Source organism: Orussus abietinus, unplaced genomic scaffold (assembly GCF_000612105.2).
Source record: "Orussus abietinus isolate OABI.00-Male unplaced genomic scaffold, Oabi_2.0 scaffold12, whole genome shotgun sequence".
Lineage (NCBI taxonomy): Eukaryota > Metazoa > Arthropoda > Insecta > Hymenoptera > Orussidae > Orussus > Orussus abietinus.
The window spans coordinates 1,355,183-1,371,981 of NW_019395990.1; the positions used below are offsets into that span (position 1 = coordinate 1,355,183).

Sequence of the window (16,799 nt, forward strand, 5' to 3'; positions counted from 1 at the left end):
TTCTTGGGATACGCATAATGAATTAAATCTCATTTACCTTCAATGCTTACGTATTGTTTACGAATAAGTACGGTTTGTTTAACGATATATATAGCGGGAAATTTGAAAGAGTATTAAAGAAAGAATGAAAAATAAGTATTTTAGAGGAGCGGTCGAGAACGAATCGTCATGGAATCGGGTCAATGTCAACTCGAGGCCAGTGACTCTCGTCGTGTCCCAGATCACCCATCGTCCTTCCTTATCGTATCCCCTACCAATTGCTTCCTGCGGTTCGCCGTTTTATTCATGACGTGAATTACTGGAAAACAAAAAAAATATAAAATAAATTGAAGACGCACGAACAACAATTTTGATCGATCAACAAAATAAACTAGAACCGCTAATGAATGAGAATAGGTGAAAATCATGAAATCTAAAATAAATTTCGGAAGTAGATATACTATAATTATGTCTGTCTTCTTCTCGAGTATTGGAAGCGCCAACTTAACCTGTCTCAATATTTCTCCTAGACCGGTGGAAGGGAAGCATGCATCTCTAGGGTTTGCTGCCTTGGAATCGTTTACGATTACGCCAATTACGCCAACGATCGATTTACCGTTTCATGTCAAAAATTACTTTTCTTTAGAAAATGGGTGCCAATCGTTATCGTCTTTTTTTCTTCTGGTAGGCATTATTCGTTTAACCGGTTTCCACGCACCGTTTTCGCGATACGGCGATGACGCAAAGCCGACAGAGAATACATAAGCAGCGGGCTGCCGTAGTTAACTTACCTTTGTTGTATCCGTCCGCCATTGTGAACTTCGTTTATTAGCCTAAGTCCAATCCAGGAGAAAATAGCTTGGAAACGGTCTTGTAAATTTACAAGAAAATGTAGAATCACATTGCGGTTTTTAAAAATATGACTGAAAATTGTCACTTTCGTCATTGACTTGCTAATGGTCGTTTTTGTTGGTCGTGGCTAATAAAGCATACTCATTTCATCCTGCAAGTAGTCTACCGGTATATTTACACTTATGTAATTAAGAAAATCATTCGCTTAAATTATAAAATTAAAATAAAACGAAAGCATCTTCTCATTTTGATGGTAAATTTCAAGGAATTGGAGGAATCTTAGCTTTGTGTCATAGAGTATCGATCTTAAACACAGTCTCACCTTAGATTAGATATTATCTTAGATGAATCTTATCGGACAGAACTTCGATTGCACATCGTTCTAATGTATTTAGAGCGAATGAAATGTCATTGTCGTCCAGTGCAACGGACACGCAGATTCTTATACTCGATCTCGGCAGTTCCCTCTCCACTGCCAAGTAAGCAGGGGTAATAATTGCTAAATTATTCTCTATGCATTTTCTGGATACTTGCTCGAGTAATAGCTGCTCTTCGTCATGTTCCAGCTGAGCGATCAAATACAAATGCTTTAGTGGGGACTGTGCCAAGCTGGGTACATCAAAATATTTAATCCTCTTCAATCCAGCGTGTAAGGCTAGACAGTTACGTTCCAGACGTTCTAGGATTTCTGGCTTCTTCTCTAGTGTATCTAACGAGGTAATGGCAGCAGCCGTCAAAAGAGGAGGTAGAGATGCGGAGAAACAGTAGCCAAGACCTGCCAGCCTTTGGTGATCGATAATAAATGAAGAGCCAACGCAAAACCCTCCGATCGAACCCATTGCCCAGTCCAATGACCCTGAAATTAATTAAACAATTCATGAAATCAATTTAGATAATTTGCCAATTTCGCGACCACTTTGCAAAAATAAAATATATATATATATATATACCCATGATCAAATCGATCTCCTGCCTAGGCACTCCGTAAAACTCGGTAACTCCTCGTCCATGTTTACCGAGTGTACCAAACGAAATAGATTCGTCGACAAAGATTCGTAGTTTATACTTCCTGCATAAAGCAACGAGTTCTGGTAAAGGGCAGATCGTTCCCGTGTTCATGTAGATTCCTTCGACAATTAAAAACCTTCTAATTTTTCCTGCTTTTGGGTTCTTTTCATCTTTCTTGACTTGATTTTGTAACAAACTTTCTAAATGTCGCACGTCGTTGTGTTTGAAATATTGAATGACGGATCTAGATGCATCCAACCCTTTTTGAACTGCAAAATTCACTTTTTCATCCACGAACACAAGATCCCGACGTTTACAATATGCTGGTATTGCAGATGCAATCGTACTAAATCCATAAGAATAAAGTACCGCTTCTTCGGCTTCCATGAACTTGGCTAGACGTTCTTCCAGTTCAAGATGAACGTCGACAGTCCCATAAAAGCCACGGGGGCCACAAGAGCCAACACCATACTTCTCAATGGTTTCGATGGCCCGTTTCTCTATTTCTTTGTTATCAATAAAATCCAAATAATTATGGGTTCCTAAATTTAGACAATCACTGTTATTAACCGTTATTTTTTTGCCAACACGTGATGTAACGAGTCTTGGATGCAGAGAAGGATGGTCCTTGGGAACCTCCGATATCAACGGTTCGGGTTCCCATTCGGCTAACTTTCGTCGAACTTCATCTTCGGTAAACGATACGCATTCTCTAGCATTCCAGCGCTTCGTTATTAAAACTAGCATCCAAAGAATCAGAAAGACACCAAGTAGGGCGTGATACTGAGGTATGGTATTCAGAATTCCCATTGGTTCAAAGAATAACAGCTTGGACGTCATTTCTGTCTTTTCGATTCTCCAATTACTCAAGAAATATATTTCCTTTCTACTTTGTCAAAATCCCTCCTTTACACAAATAAAAAAATATTTCATGCGGTTTTTGCAGTTCTTCCACAAACAATCGATCGTTAAATATACAAAGTTTTGATGCTGTAACTAATACATAGAATCACGACAACCGCAATTAAAGGGGACTACTTACTGAATAAATATGAATAGTTTACATTAACGGCAAAGATCTAACGTTACCACTTATGACAGGTGTATTGAGACCAATCGAGACCCTGGACGTTACCGAAAGTCACAATGTAGATACAGAGATGAGTTGGGATATTGCTCACGGGCAGGTTCGTGCAATCGCATCCTGTGCTGCCCTCTGGTATCGTACGTCAACTTTCACCATTTTTTGCCCCCAAGGGCGGCGCAACGAATTTCTGGTAGGGGCTCGTGCACTTACGATGGCGGTGCCATCTACCAGTAGCCGTGACGGCTCACGTACTCGTGATGGTAATACCTTGCGGCTGTTGACGGTGGTGGCTTGCCAACACTTACCGAAACTGCTCGATTTTGATGGTAAGGGAAGAATATTCGTGGCACCCACTTTGACTTTACCCTTCACTTACCTTACTTATTTTACGAGAAAGTGAAATTTTGCCTTAATTAAATTCTACTTCACAGCTAGTTCGCGGATCGGTGCCATCCCATAAGGATGGTACCGATCCCCCAGGTCCCGCCACGAGGAGGCCGCTGTGATTGGGACCCGCCTAAGCATAGGCACCTGGTTCCGTTGAGTTCCTGGCGTCCCAGGAACTCGCAGAACCAGGATTTCATAACCCATACAGCACACCACTCGCATAGCATACGCATCCGTCCATACAACACACCACTCGCATACCATACTCATCCGTCCATACAACGCTCGCCGCAGAGTACAGGGTAAGTCGCCGAGTACCTTGCCAGTTAGCATTGAATTACGGATATAATTTGCCGGAAGGGCATACTACTTCTAACGCGAACAATCCAGCAGCTTCCACCGTCACCGACGACTAACCCGGCTCGGCTGTCGGCCCGCGAATACGAGTTTCAGTCGACGGGCTTGTCCCGGCTTACAGCAGGCAGAGCCCCCGCGGGATGCCGCCAGAGCGAAACAACGTATCGCGCAACCGACAACCTGAGCCAGGTAGCCTTGCACGCCGTAGCTTAGCTACGACGTACTAGGTGCCGACGGAAGCTGCCGGATACACTAAAGGTACGGCAATGCCGTACCTGCAAAAATCTACTTCGGTTAGTATGCAAATCCGGAATTACTAGCTGCATGGAAACGTACCCGACAACTTCCTGTCCGCAATTTACAATTACGCACGCACGCAATGAGTGCTTCCACTTTTAACTACGTTAAGCTACTGTCATACAAAAAAAAAAAACACGTTTAGTGGAATCACTCGCGCAGCTATTTGCGGACCGGGGGTTTTCAACGATAGTTGGAAACCACCGGTCCCCCAGGCTCACCACGTGGAGGTTGCTGCGCACCGAAGCCCTTTACAAACGTAATAAATTAAGTTAAATATATTAAGAAAGGGAACAGAAGGGAGGGGGGATGTCTCCCATAAGGTCCGGTTTCACAACCCAAGTTAACCGAAGTTTGAGTTTTAACCGTTAGGTTAAACCGTAGGTTAAAATTGGGGTTAACCGTTAGGTTTAACCGCAGGTTAAAACTCGGGTTAACTGTTAGGTTTAACCGAAGGTTAAAACTGGGGTTAACCGTTAGGTTTAACCATAGGTTAAAACTGGGGTTAACCGTTAGATTTAACCGTAGGTTAAAACTGGGGTTAAACCAGTTACGGTACAAGCAGGTAACCCGATGTTTACCCTTCGGAAGACCAAAGGGTACTGATGCTCCGAGCGCGCGCTCGGCCTTATATAGGGTCCCCGACCCCGGCATGCGCATGCGCAGTTCCTTATAACACCTTTGTATATTCCAATTTCGGATATTAAAATTTCACCTTCCCGTAAAATAAATGAGATAAGTTAAGGTTAAAGTCGTAGAGGGCGCCACGAGTGTTCGTCCCTTACCATCAAATGCGAGCAGTGTCGGTAAGCGTAGGTAAGCCACCACCATCAACACTCGTATGGCACTACCATCACGAGTACGTGAACCGCCAACGACTCCTGGTAGATATCTCTGTCTCTCAACTTATCTCTGGCAAAAAGCGATCTATCCTTTGTCGCATTTTTGAAACGACACTCAAAGTAATCTGTTCGAACGAAAGATGGCGCTTTACCCGATGTCCTTCGTTCCGTTTGGTCCTTCTCCCACCCTCCCCATGCGAATCGACACACCAGGTACCATGACATCCGCGACGTGGCGCTCGCATCGCCGGTAGTCTCCCAGCCGTGGCAACTCTCGTCTTCCCTCCGCGGTTTTCCGGGTTTTCCGGCGTCCGGCAGACGCCCAAGAGTGCGCACCAGCCCTGGGGAGAAGAGTCGTTTTCGTCGCTTTTTGAATCAATTTGTCGCGCACACCCGTGCTTCCCGTCACTCCGAGGGTCGCTCCGCGAATGTTCCTGGGCCGCTCTACGGAGGGGCTGCATCCACGTACAGTAAGTAGCTCGACGGGCCTCTCGAAATCCGGCCGAAGAAGAGTCACAGCCGCTAGGTTAGGTACGAGCCGTTCCAAAAACATGGCACGAGTCGGGCATTTCGTGTTTCTCGGCTTTTGATCGTTTGCCACCCCCGTCATTTGATTCCATCTTCCTATCTTTAAAATGGGCCAGGCAACGTTTCCGCGCCGTCCCGAATCGAGTTGGGCTTCCATTGCGGGATTCGCTCGGGAGTTATCTCTGAGTCATGGTTCTGACAGCTGGCCAGGCCGACGCCTGCCTGCGCCCGTCGGACCGATTCGACGAGGTCGCGACGGAGGGCGCTCGATTCGCTCCTCTTTGGTCCGATTTCGATGCTTCCGAAGGAAAAAAAAAAAATGGTCCGGCTTCCCCGGCGCGAGCGACGTTTTTTCCAGCACGCGCGCAGGGGCCGTTTCACGCCACCCCGGGAACCGATATCGACTCTTCCCTACGCTCGCGAATCATTTTTCGGGCGGAGGAGCGATTCGCGTCGGGTGCCGGGAAGGAATCTTCGGCCAAGGATTTAAAGCCTTACGTAAGACGGAGGAATACACGAGGAATACCGTTAATGACGCGTCCCCCTGTCTCGACTCTCCTACCCAACGGAGTAAAAGTGGGATCGCGCAGGAGTTTAAAAAGGAGATCGCGCGAATCGATCGAGTCAGTCACCGTTCATTGGATATCGCCGGGTCCGCAGTCCTTCCGGGACGGAGATTCGTCATGCCGCACGCGGAACCGCGACGTTGCGATTCCGGAACGTTTCCGGACGCCTACGAAGACTTGTTGAACCTTTGGAAAAGTCGTGAGTACGACCGGTCGTCGATGTCTTTCCGCGCATTTCTAACGTTAACTCGAGCGCCCGAACGGATCGGCCCTTTTCTCTCTGTCCCTCTCTCTGTCCTTCCTTCCCTCCGACTTGGCCCTTCGCGCCAATTGCGGCTGGACGCGCACGTTCGGCCAAGTTTCCGCCATCTGAAATTCTCGACCGAAGCTCGCGATGCTCCTTTCCCCGCGGTTGATTCGTCCCGGAGGATGCCGGAGAGCCGGATCCGGCAAACCGGCCGATTGGCTTTTTTTCTCGGACACCGGCATAACCGTGCAGCGGTAGTTCGCGGTAACGGTACCGCGCACGCGTGCCGGCCGATCCTCGATCGAGGTCGCTCCTCGGCGACGGTGCTCGTAATCCCACGAAAATGGGAAAAAATTCCTGTCCTACTCGGATATATATGTAAAAGAAGAAAAAAAAAAAATGAAACGCACCTTGGCGAGCCCTCGGCGACGATCCGCGACCGTCGACGTCCCCCGAGATAAGATTGCGCGCCGCAATCGCGATACGGTCGATCGGGCGGGCGGGCGGGCGCCGCGGCGCCGCGACGCCGCCGCTCTCGCTCCCGCCGGCAGGGTTGGGCCGGTCGCCTCTAACGAGCGGGACGGTGTCCGCAGGAGAGAGCGGGAGAGATGTTCGGGTGCTGCGGGTGCAAGAACGGCAAGAACGGCAAGAAGGGCCGGCCGACGCCGGACGAGGGGTCGGCGGCGATCGAGTCCGAGTCGGGAGGGGGAACGCCCGTCGAGAGCGACCCGGGAGGCGCGAAAGAGAACCCGGGGGCGATCTCGTGGACGGCGATGAACGGGGAGGTCGCGAGGGAGGCCGGCCCTCCGAGGAACACCCTCTACTGCGCTCCGGCGTACATCGAGAGGACCGTGGAGGACGGGCCCGAAGACGAGGGCGACGACTCGGTCTTCGAGGCCTGCGCCGCGTCCGTCGACGGCGACGATAGGAGGACGCTCCCAGGTACCGCAAGGTCGAGACCGACCACAACGCGGTGATAATAATCGGCGCGCCGTCGCGGCCCTTTCACGGCAGATGCGGACCCGGTCGAAAGGCGGCCGTCGCAGCGGGAGGAGCAGGAGGAGGAGGAGGAGGACTGCGCCGGGATGCAGGAGCCTCCCGCGACGCCCGTCGCGCGCGACGAGCTCGCCCTGAGACGCCACAGGTTCTTCTCGGACCTCCTGGAGGCGGCCCGCGACTCCTCGACGCACAGAGTGAGGTTCGACCCCCTAGGACCGACGGTTCACGCCGGTTAGGGCTCTTCTCCATCTTTCGTTACCGACTCTCTCCGTCGATTGCATGCGCGTCTCGCCCTCTCCCCTCCGTTCCCTCCTCCAGCCCGATTCGATCGAGCGGTCGACGCGTTTCTCCTCGGCGACGGGGCGACCGGAATCCGCGCCCACGCGGGCCTCGGTTTCCGCGGATCCACTAATAATAGGCCAGTAGACTCCGGATTCGGGCGTCGCGCGTCACCCGGTCCGCGCTCTCTCTCAAGCGTCTTTCCGTTCCTCGGGTGATTCGCGCCGTTGCGACTGACGAGCGCCGTCTCCGACGGCCCTCGACCGTCTCGACGTCCTCGGAGCGTCTCTCCCGAGTAAGGTGCCCCGTTCCCCCGAATCTCGATTCTCGAGGTCCGATTATTAATAACGCGGTTATATCTCCGTTAAGGCCCGCTTACGACACGACCGACCCAGTGGCCGACCTAGCGGCTGTGGACGTTGACGCGACTATTCGCGCCCGTCGGCTATATTTAACGTTCCCGAGGTGAATCCGGATATCCATCCGGCCGATCCCGATCCCGATCCCGATCCCGAGGCGCTTCCTCTTTCCGTCGTCCATCGGATTCCAACGATCGCCGACCGATTTGTGCTTTCCGTCGAAGGCTGCGAGACCGAGGATCGAGAGGGACACCTCGAGGACCTGGTGATCCGCCTGGAGAAGGTGACGAGGCGCCTGGAGAAGGTGCCCCCCGAGACCCAGGAGGCGGCGGTTCAGGCGAGGTCCCCCCCCTCGCCGCCCCGGGCGGTCGGCGAAGCGGTCGGCATGTCCGTCGCGGGATACCGGGACGTCGTCGCCGGGCCGGTACAGCGGTACCTCGAGCTCAGCCGGAAGATCGGCGGCGATGTCGCCGCCCACGGTGACCTGGTCGAGGAGGCCTTCCGGTGAGTACCGCCGTCGACGCTTTTGCCGCCGATCCGACGACTCGCTCTCCCGTCCTTGCAGGATCCAGCTGCAGTTCCTCCAGACGGCGTCCAGCCGGCCGGCCCCGTCCAGCCAGTCGGAGCACGTCTCCCTGCTGGCGCCGACCTCGACCCAGATCCAGCGGATCCAGGAGTTCCGCGAGAAGCATCGTGGCTCGGCGTTCTTCAACCACCTCTCGGCCGTCAGCGAGAGCATCCCTGCTCTGGGATGGGTCGCGGTCTCGCCCGCCCCGGCTCCCTACGTCAAGGAGATGAACGACGCGGGGCAGTTCTACACCAACCGCGTCCTCAAGGACTGGAAGGAGAAGTAAGTCTCGACTCCGACCAACTCCTACCCGGCACTGACCTCCGTCCGAACGCAGGGACAAGACTCACGTCGAGTGGTGCAGAGCCTGGGTGCAGACCCTGACCGATCTCCAACAGTTCGTCCGTCAGCACCACACCACGGGCCTGGTGTGGGCCAAGGGCGGAACGGTCCCCCCGGCCCCACCAATGGGAGTCCCGCCGCCGCCCCCGCCCTCCATGCCGATGGGCGACGTCGCGAGCCTCGCCATCGGCGACGACAGGAGCGCCCTCTTCGCGCAGATCAATCAAGGGGAGGGAATCACGAGAAGTAAGCGCGACGATCCTTGCCGCACCGGGTCGGTTCCGAGTTACGGGTCTCGAGGAATCGTGTCTTTTCAGGTCTGAAGAAGGTCACTTCCGAGATGCAGACGCATAAAAACCCTTCCCTGAGGACCGGACCGGCCCCCTTCAAGGCTACGGTGGTCAACGAGGTGGGGACGGGTCTACCCGGGAAGACCGTCCCGCCCGCTAACGCGCCCATCGACAAACCCCCCGTGTTTACTCGAGATGGTAAAAAATGGTTGGTGGTAAGTGTCTTCCTCTCGTTGTCCTTTGACGTTCCATCGAACGAACTAAAGCGCTTTGGATCTTTCCGGTAGGAGTATCAAAAGGGCAACAGGGATCTGCTCGTGGAAAACGCGGAGATGAATAACGTCGTCTACGTGTACCGATGCCAGGACAGCACCCTCGTTATAAAGGGCAAAGTCAACTCCGTGGTAATGGATTCCTGTCGCAAGTCGTCCGTTGTCTTCGATTCGCTGGTCTCCAGCATCGAGTTCGTAAATTGCCAAAGCGTGCAAATGCAGGTCAGTGATTCAATTGATTTCTCTGCGTTCGCTCGGCACGCGGCGGGCATTTATCGGTTTGAAAGAGAGCAGACGGAACGGCTCGAGTCTTGTCGGGGTCTTGTCCGGCTTGACCCCGGAGACGTTATCAAGCTACTCAAAAAAATATATTTATATACAACGTACAATACAATATACGGTAATTACGAGGTATGTGACTCGAAAATAAAAGGATATCGTAGCAAAACTGTAAGGGTCGAAAACGATTACCGTGGGACGATACCCTCGAAGTCAAAGTTCTGACGGGCCCGACAACCGGAGCCGGCGAGCTCCTCGAAGCCCGTGGACGGACACGGATCCCTATTCCCGAAGGCCCAGGCCGAGCTCGTGGCACGATTTGCGCATTCTCTGGAGCTGCGCCAGGCCGGGGTCTCCGTCGAGCGTCTTCGGCAACTCGGCGTGCTCCTTCTTGGCGAGTTCCCCGGGCAGTTCGACGATTCTGAGGCTTCCTTCTCCGGGATCTTCGGGTAGATCGGAAATCGAGGTGCTGACGTCGATGGCCGAGCTCTTGCCGGGGACGTTTACTCCCGGTTCTACTCGGAGGGACCAAGAGCCCTTCAGCGTCGCTCCGGAGAGTAGCTTGTTGGAGGTCGAACCCCGGGGGTTGGAGGCTCCGCTCCTCTCGCGATCGGGAGAGTCGTCTCTTCTATCGACGGTAGACGAGACCACGGCCAGTATGTTCGGTGTCTTTCCAGTTCCGTGGTCCGAGGGATCCGCGGAAGAGTTTCCGCGGTAAGATCCCGAAAAAGTGCCATGACCATCGTCCACCACCTGGATCATCAGCTCCCTGTCTCTCATGCACTCGAGAAACCTCTTTGGGTCCACGACCCTGGTCACGGTTTGCTCCCTATCGGTGACGATGTTCACGTAGATAACGGTGGAGGCGTCTCTGGACCCATCGGCAGAGCGCTCGTTTCCCAAGACTTTCGCGTGGACGTCTTCCAGCGCGGATCCGTCCTCGTTCGTGGTCCCGAAGCCCTTCCTCGTCTCGTCCTTTCCCTCGCGAGCGTTCCCCGACTCGGCGCTCGTCCCGGCTCCGAAATCAACGTCGCCGTCCTTGGTTTCCCCGGTACCTTCTGCTCGCGCGTCGATTTTTCCGAGGTCTCCGCTTTCTCTTAGGGCCTCGTCCTCCCGGGCAGTGGACGCGGTTATCGTTAGAGGCCCCCTCCTGGGACTTCTCCCGCGAGTTTCTTGCGAGTTTCTACTTCCCGCCGTCGCTCTGTTCCGCAAAACGGGTATGCAGGACCTCGAAGGCGTCCGCGTTCGATGAGTCTCGATTTCCAGCCCGTTGGAGGATCGTTCGACGGAAATCCGAGAGATTTCCCTATCCCATTCGCACCCTGATCGCGATCTTTCATCTCTCCGAGAAATTCCACACAAGCGAGGAGACGTATCGCCGGATTTGTCGTTGGGACGAGGCGTCACGTACGACCTGGACCTTCTCGGTAATACGCCGGTCCGACGTTCGGACGTTCCACCTTCGTCGGCACTCTTTGGATTCGAGTTACTCCCGGGCCACGTTCGACGATCCGGACCGGGACCTCCTTTCGAGGAAGGCCCCTTCTCGAGCGTCGTTCTTGGGCTGTCCGAGGATTTCTCTCGTTTGCCGTTCGTCGTCGAAGAGATTTGCCTCGCCGACGTTGGTTTTGAGCTGGATGAGCATTTTCCTAGAGCGGATGGATTTCCGAGACGTTCCGATTTCGGTCTACGAGCGTCCCCGTTCTTCGAGGTCGCGGACCCACGGCTGCCGAGGTCTCCTTTCGAGTTCCAAGCGGAACGAGTTATCGACACCGATGTACTCCAATTTCTCGTGGACTTTGCCAGTGCCGAAATTTCGAGCTTACTCGTCGGCGGGTTAAGGATGCTCTTGTCGAAGGACAGACCGGGGCTGTTGGACGTTGTCGAAGCTCGACTGCTGGCGACTTCGTAACAGGACGACGCGTTGCTGCTCGGCCAGGTGTTCTCCAGGGACTCGAGCATCTCTCCCTTCGTCGGCGTCGCGGAATCTTTTTCCGTCGATTTATAGGTGTTATAGCCGATAAGTTCTCCGTCGGTTTTGTCGACTCCCTGGATCGAGCGACGCGCGTCCTCTTCCTTCGAGGCCGATTCTTGGGCCGAAGCATCGGCGACGCCCGAGTGGTTCCTAAGGATGGTGTACGAGCTGGCCGGAGATCGCCTCCCTTCGGGAATGTCGTCGGCGAGCCCGGTATCCGTCGCTTCCATTTCTCCTGCACCGTCATCCACGTGGACGGAGACCGGTGGATGGTCTTCGCCGTCGCTCGCGCTTTCCCCCGGTGCCTTCAAGGTCGTCGCGTCGGAGGACTCTTCCCCGCAGCTCGCCGCGTCCCTTGACTCGTTCCCTGGGTCTCGAAGAGCTTCCCTTTCCGGTCCGAACCGACGGGCAGCCTCCGACTCGATCTCCGTGCACGACGCTTCGTCGGTAAAGTACAAGCTGCTGGGTTGGGACGGCACGTTGGATCGCGACCCCGAGGAAGGATTCTCCTCGCTGATCTTGCACCCTGCCCGATCCAAGAAATCATCCGAGGATCTGGATTTAGAATCGTTTGCCACGCGAGAGGCGTCCGCGTCGACGTTCTCCCTTCCCGCCGAGGCTTCTCCGAGGTCTTCGTCCTCTACCTTGCAGGAGTACGTGTCGCCCGAACACGTGGAATCCTCCGCGACCTCGTCCTCGTAATCGGTTCCTCCGTTCTCCAAGTTGCGACTTTCGGGGCGGAAATCGAGATCGTCGTTGACACGAATGGCGGTGCGTGCCGTCACGGGGCTGGCCGCTTCGTCTTTTTCGCCGGGTCCTTCGCTCAAGATTTCCTCTCTCTTATCCACGTTCCAGTAGACGTCGCTCGTCTCTTTCGCGTCCGTGGGCGTCGAATAAGATACCGAAGAAACGTCGCCAGAATCCGTAACGGCAACTCTTTCGACCTCGCGCGTTGAATTCGCTTCTTCGGGGTCGCGGCTCGGCCCCCCGGTCGATTTCTCCCCGGCCTCCTCCTCTCCGGGGGCGACTCTTCTGCTCGAGGTATCGTCAATGGAACCCACGTTTTCGGGAGTATTCGAGTGCTCGACGAGAAAATCGTCCTTGTCCTTTAACTCCGAGGCGATCTTCGCGTCCGCCAGGGAAAACCGACCCGGTCTCCTTCTCAAAGTCAGGTTCGACATTCCTTTCGAGGTTTCCGAGTCTTCGGCGTCTTTCTTTTCTGATCGGGGACATCTCGAAGATTCGACGGAAGATCCCTCTTCAAGGTCCCGGCAGCCGCGATTTTCCTCGCGGCTCGACCCCGAGCCGAAGTCGGGTTGATCCTCGTCGTCCTGGATCGCTCTCGTGGTTTCCAGGATGTCCTCGTTCCGAACCTTCGAATACGCTTCCGAATACTTTCTCATGGTTCGAATACTCCCGAGCACCAGGTCTTCCATCTCCTCGTCTTCCGGCACGTCTTCGGGGTCCTCCTCCGTGGAGGCTTCCACGTTCTCGGTATTCTCTTCCAGGGGGACGTCGTCCTCCCTCCTTGCCTCTTCTTCGGCCGTTTCGTGCCCGCCTTTCGGTTTCTCGGCGATTTTTTCCCGGCTCGTTTTCCGTCTCCCGGTTCGATTCGATTCCGGAACTTCCTTCTCCGCGCCTCCGGATCGCTTCCGAGCGTCCGTCTCTTTTTCCTTCGGATCGATCGTGCCGAAATATTCCGAAGAGACGTACACCGAGGTACCGTCCTCTCTCGAAGAGCTAGGCAGGCTGGGAAAGCTCTCCGCGTTCGCCCCTCTTCTACTCTCCGGTATTTCCAGCGCGGTGGAAAGATTTTCGGTCACTTCGGTGGAGCTACTGGCACGAGCGGTCGTCCTTTCCATCTCCTTGACCTCTTTCCTCCTTCTCGGCATTGCCAGAATCGCACAGATCTTTCCAGCGTCCTCCGCGGAGCTGCTCGTGTCGGCGAATCCCCTTTCTTCCGCTCTAACCGCGCTTAAAGACCCCGAAGAGAGGCCAACGAGGGAGCTGCTCGACGGAAGACAAAGACCGCTTCTCTCGTCGACCCGTCTCTCTGTGATCCGCGGCATCGGGCGAATTTTGCCGGTCTTCTCCGTGGAACTGCTGGCGGACTGCTCCTCGGCGATGACGTCGAGCAACTTGGACTGGAAATGGTTCTCCACCTTCGGCCGCGACGAGTCCTCCCCGTCCGCTTTCGACGTCCCGGGGTCCGGATCGAGCTCGGTCTCCATTTGCAGCTGGCGCAACAGGGCTTTCTTGAATCGCAGGGCCTCTTCCAGCAGGGTCTCCGTGGATTCGTCGTCCGAGTCGCGGCCCTCGAACGCCTCCTCCGTCTCCGTCTCCGTCTCCATCCGCTCCTGAGGAACTTGGTCGTCCTCGCGGTCCCTTCCATGTAAATCCGTCGGGCCTCGATCGCCGCGATCGGACGAACGGTCTCCGGACGTTTCGCCTCCGCTTTCGGAGCCCCTCGGAGAGCCTTCCGGCTTCTCCCGGTGATCCGTGGCCTCGCGATGAATTTCGAAGATGCTTGGCCCTAGCAGCAAAACGGAATCCGGCGAACTCTCGTCGGTCCCGTCGCTGTCCGGGCGATCGCCTCCCCCGGACTCGGCGAGCGAGCCGTCCAACTCCTCCAAGGCTCTCGCGCTGCTCCGCAGGGCGTCGATCCTGGAGGGATCCTCCGCGGTCTCGTAGGTCCTCAACACGTTATGCAACTTTTCTAGTCTCTCCTTGACCCGCAGCAGCGTTTCTCGCGTGGAGACCCGGGGCGGGGCGAGGACGTCGCGAGTGATCCTCTTCGGCATCGGTTCGATGCGGAAGTCGATACGGAGGCTAGACGGCAGGGACTTGGGTCTTTCGAGCTCGAGCTCGTTCCGATTACTCGTAGCGGGTTTAACGCCGTTCGGGGCGTTCGGGTCGTTCTCGTACGATCGCGAATCCGTTCCGCGGCCGTTTCTTTGACGTTCCTCTGATCCTCCGTTCGTTTTCTTGGCGTCGTCGGACGCGTCCACGGGATCGGCTCGAGGTGACGTCGATCGGCCGCTTCCCGGACACCCTCGTTCCGGCTGAAACGTTACGGGAATCGGAACGACATCGGCCGATTGCTCGGTGAGTCGATATCGACGGGACGACGGGCCTACCTCCGAGGTAGCGTTCCTTGGAGTACGCTTCCCGCTGATTCCCGAAGAGCTCTCGACGAGACCCAGACTCCTGTTGCTGCTCTTCAGCTCGTCCATGAACCTCCTGCACTCGACGACGGTTCTCGCGAATTTCCCGCAGGGATCTCGGTCGTCCCTGGTTTCGGCGAGTCCTCGACGCCGTTGCGCCCGAGTTTCGCTTTTCCCCGACCTCGGCGCCTCCCGAGCGAGGCCGAGATTTTCGTTCTTGGGCGGGCGACGCCACGATTTCTCGCCGCTCGCCCTCGATCTCGCCGGATACGATCCCAGGCGAAGCTCCGAGAACGCGAATTTAGTTTCCGGCAAGGCACGGGTCAATTTCCCCCGAGGCGTGGAGGACCCTCTGCCGGGTCTGGAAAGGGACGCGATCTTGGAATAAAATCGACCGGGGAGGTCGGAGGACGATGGCTCACCTTGGAAATAGGCGTCTCGTCCAGTCGTCGCGGAGCCTCCAGCTGGCCTCGTCTTCCGATTCGCCGGGCACTTGGTGGGGCAACGGCCAAGTCCCGTATTGCACCTTGTAGGAGAGCACGTTGACCTTTAGCTCCAGGTCTTGCACCTTGAAGCCAACCTTGTCGAGGGTCTGTCTGGTCGATAGGGCCTGATCCGTCCGTCGAGCCCTGCGGTAGACGGCTTGCAGCAGCATCGTGGCGACGACCGTTGCGACCAGCAGCTTAACGTAACGTTGGACCGTTCATTGCCGAGGTCGACGCGCCGGTTTCGGGGGAGATCCTTACCCTCCAGAAGATCGCCTCGTCGGCGAGGCAGTCGGCGACCTCGGTGACGATCTCGGACCAGACGTAATTCGCGACGGCCAAGGGGCACTCCGTCCAATCGAACTCGCAGACCGTCCTTACCGGCTCGACGTTGCCACCTGTGAAATCCGCTGGGCACGATTACGCGTTACGGAATGACCCGATCGCAAAAATTCCGGGAGTCCGGGTCGGCCCTTACCGAATTGCCAGCTCATTTTCGCGATCCCGGGAAGGACTCGGCCTCGAAGGCCCCGCGCTCCCGGGTGGCACCGGGTGGTCTCGCTTCGATTCGGGCCTGTCAGATTGACCGATCGCCCGAAACACTCGCAACTACTCGAACTACTTGAAAATGACTGTCGTCCTAGCGACTACGTAACCTCCCGAGATTTATTCGATTTATTCCTTTAACGGGCGGACGCGCTTCCGATGCACGAGTCGTGCCCGAGACGAGCGCCGCAATATCGCAAAAGTACTCGATAGAGAAGGAGCCTTCGATTCGGTCTAAACTTCCGTTCCGGCGACAGGTGCTGGGAAAGGTGCCGACGATCTCGATCGACAAGACCGACGGCTGTCAGATGTACCTCAGCCCGGAGTCCCTGGACGTGGAGTTCATCAGCAGCAAGTCCAGCGAGATGAACGTCATGGTGCCTAAAGGAAACGGCGATTACGTGAGTCTTGTCGATTATTTTCCGGTTACCCGAAACGGTGTGCGGGACCGTTGTCCCGTTACCGAAACGACTTTCGTCGCGAACGCGAAAAAGGAAGTACCGTTTTAACGTGATTTGCAGTCGGAGTACCCGATCCCGGAGCAGTTCAAGACCACCATCGGCAAGAAGGGCCTCAGCACGACCGCGGTGGACTCTTTGGGCTAAATCGGAGCTGGGTCGAGGGAGCTCCGTGTCGTCCGTAGCCTACGATATCGCGAACCCCTTAACATTTCACAGCTACGTGTACGCCGCTCGCTCTAACGATATTAATCCTAAAGGGAATTTTCACTGACCTATCGTTATTTATTATCTTTTTTTCTAATACGATGCTCAACGCCGAGGGACGTCTCCGTCAACGTAAGAACGCGTAGTCGGGCGCGGGGACCGACCATTCTTCCTTTTCTACGGACTGGAGAGACTAATTGTAACGAGTGAAGTAAACTTGGACGGGGTGCCACTCCGAACTTCGTCGCCGTCTCCTGTATTTCCCTCATGCGATCCAGTTTTATTTTCTCCGCGGGGAAAGACTGCCCGTCGATGCGCCCGTTGCCTAAATGATTTCTTGATTCCCCCCGTTCCTTTTAAGTTACGCTTTGGCTCCTCGAGGGTACGTGGTTATTTTTCGAAAATTTTTTTTCAATTAATCGTCCC

The 16,799-nt window shown here is 55.1% G+C and overlaps 2 protein-coding genes across 8 annotated transcripts; one reads left to right on the forward strand and one right to left on the reverse strand.

The window, feature by feature from the left end:
* Positions 1-32: 32 nt before the first annotated feature.
* Positions 33-2,985, reverse strand: LOC105698809 (serine palmitoyltransferase 1). 5 transcript variants are annotated; one of them, XR_002762355.1, is made up of 4 exons: positions 2,882-2,985; positions 1,782-2,745; positions 771-1,687; positions 33-298 (listed from the first exon to the last, which is right to left on the reverse strand). XR_002762355.1 is itself a non-coding variant. In XM_012423383.2 (2 exons), exons 1-2 carry the CDS (start codon positions 2,677-2,679, stop codon positions 1,167-1,169), a joined length of 1,419 nt encoding a protein of 472 aa, XP_012278806.1. In that variant the 5' UTR covers positions 2,680-2,985; the 3' UTR covers positions 33-1,166. The 5 variants fall into 5 exon arrangements, 1 of the variants encoding a protein (XP_012278806.1); XR_001103954.1 differs by having other exon boundaries at positions 771-982; positions 1,154-1,687; positions 1,782-2,985; XR_001103953.1 differs by having other exon boundaries at positions 771-993; positions 1,154-1,687; positions 1,782-2,985.
* Positions 2,986-5,122: 2,137 nt separating this feature from the next.
* LOC105698881 (adenylyl cyclase-associated protein 1) lies at positions 5,123-16,616 on the forward strand. Of its 3 annotated transcripts, none has more exons than XM_012423501.1 (8): positions 5,123-5,279; positions 8,012-8,291; positions 8,353-8,637; positions 8,693-8,943; positions 9,015-9,202; positions 9,275-9,481; positions 15,966-16,109; positions 16,230-16,616. In XM_012423501.1, the coding sequence occupies exons 2-8, from the start codon at positions 8,173-8,175 to the stop codon at positions 16,311-16,313; spliced, it is 1,278 nt and encodes a 425-aa protein (XP_012278924.1). In that variant the 5' UTR covers positions 5,123-5,279; positions 8,012-8,172; the 3' UTR covers positions 16,314-16,616. The 3 variants fall into 3 exon arrangements, with proteins under 3 accessions (XP_012278924.1, XP_012278923.1, XP_012278925.1); XM_012423500.2 differs by lacking the exon at positions 5,123-5,279 and adding an exon at positions 5,844-6,102; XM_012423502.1 differs by lacking the exon at positions 5,123-5,279 and adding an exon at positions 7,615-7,723.
* The last annotated feature ends 183 nt before the right edge of the window (positions 16,617-16,799 follow it).